Source organism: Lontra canadensis, unplaced genomic scaffold (genome assembly GCF_010015895.1).
Source record: "Lontra canadensis isolate GAN:19392208 unplaced genomic scaffold, GSC_riverotter_1.0 scaffold29, whole genome shotgun sequence".
Taxonomy (NCBI): domain Eukaryota; kingdom Metazoa; phylum Chordata; class Mammalia; order Carnivora; family Mustelidae; genus Lontra; species Lontra canadensis.
This window is the reverse complement of record NW_022631023.1, coordinates 5,533,726-5,544,283: the sequence shown is the minus strand read 5'-3', so window position 1 is coordinate 5,544,283 and position 10,558 is coordinate 5,533,726. Positions and strand designations below refer to the sequence as shown.

The following is a 10,558-nucleotide window of genomic DNA, read 5'->3' as shown; positions in this document are numbered from 1 at the left end:
GAGAAACATCCCCTCCCCACCTGGACTTATTTGTGTCGGTGTCTTCCGCTGAGTACATGACCCCCATGTTGGTGTCTATTCTGTTCAGAGGCCCTTGACCCTGAGTCCCCTGACAATATGAAAACGCATTGAGGGAGACAAGCCAGACGCTCAGAGAGAACCGCAGAGAGCAAACAGTTCAGGACTGGGCTATGCAGCGGATTCCAGGTGGTGGTCTTTTCCAGAAGTTTCCACAGTGCTCGGAGAAGCCAAGTTCCTTTGTTCCCGCAGGGGGCAGGGTGGCCACATTCCAGAAGGCTCCCCCCTCAGGGCTTCTTTCCTTTCAGCCAAGAACCAGTTCTTGCGGAGGTGGAGGTGACAGGCCCAGAGAAGGAACCGGCTCAGCCAGCCCCGGGCCTGCACTGACGCCACAGGGCGGCAAGGTTGTCCAGGCCCGTGTCCTGGGGCGGGAAGGACCCCCAGCCTGGGCAAGAGTGACCACCGGCCAGGCCCACAGGGCGCAGGCAGGGCTGCGGGACCAGGACCGAGAGCGGCCCAGAGGAGGAGGCGGGTCGGAGGCCCAGGGCCCGCGGCCATGACCGCGAGGCGGCCGTGGCGTGTCCAGTCCCACCGCACTGCCCAGGCTGCTGTTTGGGGCTGGCTAATGATTAGCAGGAAAAATGTCAACTCTGGGGCGCGCTCACCTTCCGGGAGCGAGAGGCGGGTGGCAGGCAGAGGCCACCTCTGTGTTTATAGCCTGGCCTGTGACGTGGGAGAGCATTTCGCCGGGAACTTCCTGTTAACAGGTGAAGTGGGTCGGGATTCTCCGGAGGCCGCACAGGTGTGTTCCTGCGTCTGTGTGGACTGAGACAGAACCGTGGCTAGGTGCCCCGGGGATTGGAGAACCTCTTCTGAAGCCCGGAAGAGGAAGGAGGCCTTCCTGCCCGAGGTAAGGCAGCTCCAGCCAGCGGCCGGGCGTCTGTCTGTCCAGCGGGCTGGTCCCCTGGCACCTGTCTCGGCTGAGGGGCGGGTCGCCCGGCCACAGGCCTCTAGCTGCTGTCCCAGGAAAAGTGTCCCGCCTGCAAACACACACTCGTTGTTGCCCAAGGGACACAGAGTTAAACATTAAAAGAGGGGGCTGCCCTGGGGGTTTCGGAATTCAGGAGGCTTTCTCATGGAGCGGCAGCCCCTGTCACAGCGCAATGCGCTCCGCGCGCAGGGAAAGCGCAGACGCCGCGATCTGGGAGGTCAGGATTCCAGCGCTGGGAAATCCTGGCGGCTCCGCTGTTCATCGCAGGCACCTGCAAATGCCGTTTGTGGGAAGGAAGGAGAGGGGCTCTGAAGTCCCTGAGGGCCAGCGGACGCCCCGCTGTGCCGGTGCCCAGTCTCGCGAACGCCCAGACGGCTGCAGGCCGCCCCTTGCACGGATTTTGCGGCAGCTGACTCTCACTCACCCTGAGGGGCCCTTGTCCTTCCTGTCGGGTCTCGGCTTCATACCTCTGCCTGGAACAGAACGTCGGCAGGTGCCTTCAGATTTTACCATCTCAAGCTACTTCCTGGGCCCCAGAAAGAAGGGCTTATGTGTGGGGCGTCCTGAGATGGTGAAGTCCAGCACTGCCCTCCCTGAGCCCACGCCTTCTGTTTTTGCCTTCTCTGGGCAGTAAGGGACTGGTCGGTGGTTCAGCCCTGCCTGTGCCATACAGTTTAATAAGGCGTGAGATCTTAAGCAGGCTTTGCAGCTTCTCACCTGGAAGGGGGCACTTCCAATCCTCCATCACAAAAGGAATGAGATCAACTCAGGGATCTGTTCCACTTCTCCCTAGAGATATTAACTTGCAAATTACTTGCCGTAGGTCCTAATTTAATGAAAGCGAAACGTCTGAGTTCAGTTAAAACTTGAAATCGGCTTCCTGACGGCCCGCACCCTTCACAGGGAGCTGGGCGCGCATCAGCGTCTGCGGTAATCCTGCTACAGGTCCTGCAGCTCTCGGGAGCTCCTGACCCGCCCGCCCTGTGGGTTCCGCTGGGCTCTGTGGAAACCAAGTGCCGGTCCTACGGAGAAGCCAGGGCCCGAGAGGACGGCGGCAGAACGGAGCCTGCCGCAAGCGCAGCCCTCTGGCCGCAGTCTGGAGCCTGGCTCATCTCGGTTATCAGCATCCCCGGTAGACCTTACGCTACCACCGCAGTTTCAATAGCGCAAGCTGCGCCCTTGGCATTTATTGCTTTCGGTGACATGTGTAAGCTTCTATGACGTGATGGTTCAGCTTCGCCTCCAGCTGCTGCTGGGGTGCAGCACTCTGGGCTACACCCGCAGTGGAGTGCGGTGCCTGGCCTGCTGCGTTGTGCGCATCGAACTTTGACAATTAGTAAATGATTTATTTGGCGCTTCATGATTAGGGATCTGGAATCGGTCTGGGAAGGCTGTGATTTCACTTGGGTGTCCGTGCACCTTGCTGCTGAGGCGTGTTTGTGCGGGTCTCTAAGCCTGTTTTGGGTTACTGCTGGGGTGGGGCCCGCCGGGCAGGGGGCGGGGTCCACCGCCGCTGGGGCCGTGGCACACATTCTTTGAATTTTACCTTACGCCCACGAGTGGTTATAGTTGAGCACACATGCTCAGTTTTGCTTTCCCAACACATCGGAGAAACAAAGGGGGTAGATAGCCTATGTTCCTCCTCCTGAGTTGTGAATACCCAGGATCTCGCTAGGAGGGAAAGCGGGTTACAGGGCTGGGTGTCTTTGCCATGCTTCAAACCACCTCTCAGTTGTCTTCTGCAACCTGTATGCTGTGTGCTCTGCAGACTGAGGTGTGGCGGGTTTTAGTCTGTGCCCTGTCTCCCTGCTTGTATTTCTGCTTGTGTGTTGCTGTGGGGTCTGTCTCTTTTGGTCTGTACCAGAAGAAAGGGAACTGAAGCCCTGGACAGGTGTCAGCTCATGACAAAATCCCACAGTTGGGGAGGTGTTTCTCCCGGAACCCAGCGCCCCACATTTTGGAGGGTTTGGTTGGACTCCCCTGGGTTCTCCCCGACTGGCTGATGGGGCCGTGAAATCCCTGTCCATGCCAAAGCCACAGAAAACCATTCCCCGGTTAGGGTGCTGTGTACCACATGGTGGTGTTGAAGAATGTTTGAAAGAAAAAGACCCTTTTCTGAGGCTAAGGGTCTGTCGTTTTTGCGGACAGCTCCCGGCCTGTTCAGTGGGTGATTTACTTTAAATGCTCCAGTGGGACCTCACGGAGCGGGTGACTTCATCACATAGGCTAGTTGCAGGGGAGAAGGGGAAAATCACAAGATAACATGTGGGAGTGTAGGGTGAGCAGAGGGTTATCCAAGAATAAGGGACTCAAAGGAAGGGCCAAGAGGTGTACATGACAGGATCTCCCTGTGCTGTCAAGGGTCCAGTAAGGACTTACTCAGTCTATCCTGGCCTCCCTTAGCTCTGACCTCTCACCCTCTCCCTCGCTCCTCACTCTGCCCCAGCCCTGGAGCCCTTTCAAACATGCCAGGCACTATCCCACCCCAGGGCCTTTGACCTGCTGCTCCACTGCCTGGAAAGCTCCTCTGAAGATGCCCACGGGGCTGTCAACCTCGCCTCCTTCACTGTTCATAGGGCAGCTTCTCAGGAGCCTTTCTCCAATTTCCCTAGTTGTGGTCATAGCCAGCCCACCCCATGCACACAGTCACGTGTACACACTCTCCTCTTCTATTTTTCTTCATAGCTTTGGCACCTTCTAATAAGCTTATGTTCTGTTTTTTTTTTCCCCATTTTGTTGCCTCTTTTTGATAATGTGAACTTGTCATGGGCAGGATTTCTTTTTCCCAGTGATTAAAACACCATGATTGAAATGAAGAGCAGTAAGCCCGCACCCCTGCATCTTGGTGAGGGCTCCCGCGGTAATGGTATACCATCTGCATTTTGTAATTTATACATGGGCTTGGGAGTAAGATCAATTAATACAGTGATTCTCAAACTTGAGCACATGCCAGAACTGGCTCCTTGTTGCATTGCTTAGACAGATCTCTGGGCTTGCCCCTGGAGCTTCTGATCCAGCAGGTGGAAGGGGGAGGCTGGTGCTGTGACCATGCTGAGAAGCTCTAACCCATCCACGGACCCATGAGCTAGGAGGGGTTCTGTGTTCTCTGAATGGCAGATGTTCATCAGTGGTAGACTGTGACCTGCCTGCTTTGTTTCTCCAGGGGTGAAGAAAACGTGTGGGGATGGAGAGCAGCTGGAAAGGCATCCCGACCACACTGGTTGTCCTGGCTGGGCTGGCAGGTAGGGCTCTTGCGAGCTTGGTGGAACTTTCATGGGCATCTGCTGAAGTGGGCAGAAGGGAACCCAGAAGAGGCAGTCTGGACAGGTGACTGCCAGAAGCTTCTGCCTTGGGCCCTTCCCACAGTGAGGTCCCTTCGGTTGGGTCCATTTCCCAGCTCTGCTGACTGAGCTGTGGGAGAAGTCCTTCATGGGCATTTGGCCCAATAGTCCTGTTCATTGGGTTGTCGCTGGTGTGGGCCTTTGCCTTCCGTACCTTCCCATACTCATTGCTTTTACTGAAATGTCCCATCCTCTTCCTGGTTTTTTCTTCTTCCATTTATAGTTGGCCTTCAAGGAAGGCCCCATTCAGGCATCACCTCCTCCCTGAAGCCCTCCTGACCTGGCAGTGTTCAGGGTGATAATCCCAGCTCCTGTTTATTGATGGGGCGGCGGGGGGAGGGGCGTGTGGATGCCTGTGAGGCCTGACATTTCTCCCATCAGCTTCTCATCCTGGATCTCTCTCAGGGTGTTAGCTGGAATGGACTCCAGGCTATCCCTGGCCAGGGCCTCGTGATCTGACTTCACTTCGCAGGAGAAGGAGCGAGCAGACTGATGGGTCCTTAGGGCGACTGGAGTTGGCTCCCCCAGCTTTCTCTCATTATGTCTTGTCTAGATTTCTTTGCTTCAGGTGTGTTTGTCTTGTCTTCTCAACTAGGTTTTAAACTGCAAAGGTATCCGTGCTGTATTCCTTATGTGGTGACTTTAAGGCATTGTACTTAAGCATAATAAACATAGAGAAAAGTGCACAAGTCATAGAGGTGCCGTCTGATGACTTTTCACAAACTGAACACCTTCGTGTATCAACAGTGACATCAAGCGCCTCCCACGAATGCCCCCTTTCAGACACTCTGATATCCCCTCCTCCAATATTCAATATTTATTGAAAAACGGAAAAGACATAAAACAGTATAGGGACTATTGGAGTGTGTTATGGGCAGTAGGGACTGTTTTGTGAGTTTTGGTTGGGGTGTGTGGAGACATTAAGCCCAGGGGACCAGGCTGTGGTGTTAACATGTTTTTGGGCACCAAGATGTTTGCAAACTCCTGGCTTACAGTGCACAGTGAGAGGTGTTTAGTAGCTGCTGGATAAACATTTGTTTGTAGAGTGGAGAGGGAACACTGTCCCCGCTCGTGTGGAGCTTAAGGACTTGTCTTGGGGCTAGTAGACCACACTCAGCACCCATTTTAGGGACAAGGCTCTACCGTGGCTATTTCAGCCACAGCAGCAAAGATCTCTTCTAGCAGCTCAGCAGGAAACTGATATGCCATGGGGTCTACCGTTTTCTGAGGTATTTTTCCCCGACGCTCTATTTTGGACAAAGGAATGGCTCTGGTTGAGGCGTGGAGATGGTTGTTCCAGGAGGGGAGAGGGTTATGGGCTAATTCCTACGCTCCCTGGGAGATGGGGTCCATCACAAAAGCCTGAGCCCCTTGGATGTTTCATCTTGGAAAGTCTTGGAGTAGAGACACTTTCATTTATAGAGTTGGCTTTGAATAGCTGAGAGCGGCCTCCCTGTGCATCCAACGGGTTCCTGCCAGCTCTCTCCTCTCTACCTTGCCCCAGTGTAATGGGTTATTTAGAATCCAACACCTTTACTTATTTACTCAGTGAGTATTCCCTGAGGGCCTGTTAGGTGCCATTTAGTTGCAGGCACTGGGATGTGGTGATGAGCAAAACCAGGCATAGTCCCTGCTAACAAAGACCTTACAGTCTAGCAGAGGAATCAGGCATTAGGTGAAAAATCAATATAAAATCACCATTGTGATAATTGCTTCTATGATTTGAAAGCCTGTTATAGGATAATTCAACCTAAAATTCTGGGAAACCTTCCCTGGGGAGGAGACAACTAGACTGGGAGCTGAGGCGTAAGCAAGACTGGTATGCCAGGCTGATCACTGCCTGTGCAAAGGCCCTGGGGCCAGAGAGACTTGGTGAGTTTGATATATTTAGGATAGTCTGGTGGCCAGAGTGTGGAATTTGGGGCAGAAGGAAGTTAATGTGAGACTAAGTAAGGTCTTAAGATATGATAATGGTAAGGATTATCTGGTGTTTATTTAAAGTGGATGTGTTTAAAATATTTAAACAAAGTGTGAGTATGTAGGTGGGAGGTGGAGGAGGGGTCCGTGATCACACTGGTTTGCGGAGAAGATCCCACTGGTTGTTTGTCATGTAGATAACAGTTCTGGGTGCTGGTGGCACAGCAGTGGTTACAGGGACTCTGCAGGTGTTTCAGGACCCCTCCCTCACTTCTCAGTTTCCTTCTGACTGTCCCAATCCCTGATGTGTTCCGACTCCCGTTTTCTTTCTCGGAGCTGTCACACCAAATCATTTTTCTGCTGCTAAATCCATTTCATTTCCCTTTGACCCTTCTGCTTTTCATTGTCTTCTTTTTGGTTCCTTTCCAGTGCCGAGTAAGAGAAGGGGGAAAGTGAGGGGTCCTCAGGTACAGTGAGGAGCCTGCTGGAGGAGAGTGGGAGAATAGGGTCTAACCTCCTGCCAGGGAGATGGCCAGCTGCTCCCACAGGGAGCTGAGAGACAGCCTTTGCAGAAGGTTGGTATCATCCATGTTTAGGATCAAGTGATGGAGGGCTGGTGGGAGGCACGGAAGCAGGCAGAGGAGCTACTGTTGGAGTGATTCCCATTTTGCAGATGGGAAGATGCAGTGACTCAAAGAGATGCACTTCAGTCCGGGCTGCAGCCCGTCATTCGTGGAGATGCCTGGTGGAGTAGGATCCTCAGCAGGGGAGGAAGCAAGGTGTTGGGATGCTAAGATGGAAATTAGAGTGTGAGTGTGAGTAAGGATCCTGGAAGTGGGTCGACTCCTGAGTTGGGCGACCACCACAGTTGGCAGCCAGGGGAGTGTCTGGGAGGGGGACCCTGATCTTTGCCGTGGCTCTGCCCCAATTTGCCTATTTGCTCTACAGAATGAAAGGGGGAGGAGAAGGAAAGGGCGGTTTTGTGTTTGATGAAGGTCTTGTTTACAATTTTCTCGTATTTGTTCTGCGCAGGGCAGGGTGACACACACCACAGCTGATAGGACTCAGAGGAGGGCGGCTCCAGGACCTCGCATTATCGGGATACAGCTTCTGAGTCACGAGGCAGGCCTAACGATGGGTTTACCCATGGTGGGAAGTCAAGACTGTGGGTGACACTGTCAGGGCAATGGAGTGCTTAAGACTGGGTGCCTCCTGTTTAATATAGAGGGCAGGCTCAAACTCAAGGCGTTTCCATTTGGCCTTCCTCTGCCTCACCTCCCACCTGTGAAGTAAGGTATGTGGCCTGCGTGTTGTCTTGGTCACACGCAGCAGTCTGCTGGCTTGGAGTGAAATAAGCTGTCAACCCCCCACCAGGCTGTGAGGGAGTCATGGTTCTGAACGGGTCCCCGAATTCAGTGGGACTGCTTGGACCGAGCTCCTGGCAGGGAAGCCTGGGTCTCCGTCGTCCGGGCTCTGTCCACATCCGAACCTGGGTTCTGTCCACTTAGTTCTTGTGACCTGCATCAGGAGCAGGGGAAGAGCACTGTTGTCACACTGTGGGGGTGGAGAGAGCGTGTGTCTTTCCTCAGGGTGTAGACTTGGCTCTTTCTTTTCTTTTGTCCTTCTTCTTAAGGTGCAGCTCAGTGCTTGCGGAAAGAGCTGAGTTGGCAAAGCGGCTGTGGCTTCCCTGGGGAATCAATTCTGATTTCCCTCCTCAAGCTTTTTTCTTGTTCTAAAATCCCAGATCAAAGGGATCCTTGGATCAGAGGCACTTGTCCAGGGATAAGGGAGGATACCCAGTAGAGGCTGCTTTTAGAATATTACCATCTCTCATTTCCTATCACACCCAGAGACCCCTCCCCCCAAAAAAAGAAAAAAAAAATGAATAGCCATCATGCTTACCCAAACACAGCAACCGTTTTAGTTAATTCTGATTTGCCCTCGGTTCTGTCTCTTTGGACTCCACAGGATCCCTTCCTTGACCTTGACCCTGGCTGCCTCTCCCCCTGGTCCTGCTTGCCTCTGGGACACTGTCTGTGCAGCAGCCAGTGCATCCTGGGCGCTCAGGTGATGTGTTAACATGTTAATGCCTGTCCGGGGTGTGGTGTCTCCCCAGGAAGCTGTAGGGCTGTAATGAGATTCTTTTAGAACCTGTAAAATAAGTTGACCTTATGAAGTTGGAAGGACGGGGGGCTGCAGTGATTTGGGGGCAATCAGTGTATATGGCTGGCTGCCTGGTGGTCCCACCAGAATCATAAAGCTCCAGAAAGTCAGAGGAACACATTGTTGTCTTACTGATGAAGCAGGTAGGGCTGAGAAGAAACCACCGGGCATGGTCTGCCAGGGGTCCTTTTTGCTGTAAACCCTGAGTGGGATCAGAAGGGAAAGGAGGAAAGAGAGAAGGTCCGAGTTTGGGTCTCAGCTCACCGCTGTGATCCAAGTCCTGGGTATTGCTGCTCTTTACTTCTTCGTCGTTAAACAATAGGTGGTAAAAACATGAGCATTCAGAGATTTAGAAGACTATCCTTTGCTGTGCAAGTTTTACTTTGAATTTTTATTACAAACATGGGAAGGTCTTGAAAACTTTCACTGCCGGTTGGCTCCTCTAAGATGATTAGAACTTTGGTCCTAGTGCCCAGAAGATATCCTGAGCTCTTCTGGCGTAGAGCTTTCCATCTCAGGTGGTTATGGCTGAGGTCACGTGAGCTGGAGAGCCATTGGCGTACCCCATGTGGAATACCAGTCAGGAGTTGTCACTCCAGATTTCACTGGAGTCACGGGGCATCTGGTGAGCTAAGGGTTGAATGTGGTGTAAAGGGTGAAGGAAGAAATTTTACTTCAATCTGTGGCATCCTTGGCTCGTCTTACAAATCAACACATCCTTCGTTGCGTGTCACATAGGAATGAACATTTGCTGAGGGCTTGGGGGTCCTGTGAAGGACGTCACGTGGATTACCATATTTGGCTTTTGAAACAAGTTGCCGTAGTATTAGTGACTATGTTTGCAGCTGAGGGGAGTGGGGCATGGAGAAGTTGAGATAGCTTGTCCATTGAGCCAGGAGTCTCACCTGAGAGACCGCGGTCTTATGCTTATGAGCACCTGACTGTCTGCTGGGGTTTTAAACCTAGCACTCAGGGTAGTGAGACTTGGATGAGGCTGCCGGATGCATCGCTTGGTGGTTTACAATAGGAAAGCCTATCCCCCACATCCTTCTATTTACCCTCTTCCCTCTCTTTGTATCTCCCCACTGAGGTCTCTTCTGGACCTTAAGAAGAGAGGTGTGACTCAATGATAGTACGGTTCTCTTGATACTTGGTGACTGAAGGACCTATCACTCCGTGACAGCGTACTCAGGACGCAGCTGTTGTCTTTTTCCAACTGGATTCCTTCTCTCTTGACCTTGTTTATTCTCTGGCCCAGACACTGTCCCGAGCATCCCACTTGGGGGCTCTAAGAGCGCAGGGTACACATGGGGCTGTGATCACCGCATGCTGTGTTCCCCATTCTCTTTGTGAAGAGAAGCCTTGGGATTTCCTCAGAGGTGGGAATCAAAGATCCTTCCCCTTTTACTGGGAAGATAACTCTCATTTCATAGTAAAGGTGAAAAAACTTTTCTTGGCAGAGCTGGGCTACAGGGTGCTCGTGGGACTAGGCTGGGATCAGGTATTAAAGGTAACATATCTCTGGAGGTTGAGGAAAGCATCTTTTTTTGCTTCCAGTTTGGTGGGAGTGCTGAGAACTGTGAAGGGAGGGATTGGAAAGGAGGGATGTGTGGCTTCCTGTCCACTGGGGAGACATGGTGTTGGGATCAGGAAGACATGGAGTCTGACCACTGGGTATCCAGAGGTCACAGCTGGTAAATACAGAAGGGTTAAACCGTACGGTTGACTTACATAGATCCGCTCACTTACCTCCTTGAAAAACTGGCTGCCTTCCAGCTTCTGGATCCAGCTATCAAATCATAGAAGGTCCCAAGAATGCAACGGTGCTGGAGGGCTCGGAGGCTCGCTTCAACTGCACCGTCTCTCCGGGCTGGAAGCTCATCATGTGGGCTCTGAATGACACGGTGGTGCTGAGCATCACACCCACAGAACCCATCATCACCAACAAGCGCTTTACCTCTGCCAGTTATGAAGAGGGCGGCAACTCCATCTCTGAGATGATAATCCATGACGTGCAGCTCGGGGACGCCGGGCGCATCAAATGCAGCCTCCAGAACAGTGACCGGGATGCCTCTGCCTTCCTTTCCATCCAAGGTGGGTACACAGGGACCCCTGAGTGGAGCAGGTG

At 52.8% G+C, this 10,558-nt stretch overlaps 1 protein-coding gene across 1 annotated transcript in view; it reads left to right on the top strand.

Annotated features, from left to right (window-relative positions):
- Positions 1 to 865: 865 nt before the first annotated feature.
- IGSF5 (immunoglobulin superfamily member 5) overlaps positions 866 to 10,558 on the top strand; it is a 28,447-nt gene continuing 18,754 nt past the window's right edge. Inside the window, exons 1-3 of the mRNA XM_032865518.1 lie at positions 866 to 928; positions 4,173 to 4,251; positions 10,207 to 10,524. Coding sequence (XP_032721409.1) covers positions 4,194 to 4,251; positions 10,207 to 10,524 — 376 coding nt within the window. The 5' untranslated portion in view covers positions 866 to 928; positions 4,173 to 4,193. The remainder of the gene's footprint in view (positions 929 to 4,172; positions 4,252 to 10,206; positions 10,525 to 10,558) is intronic.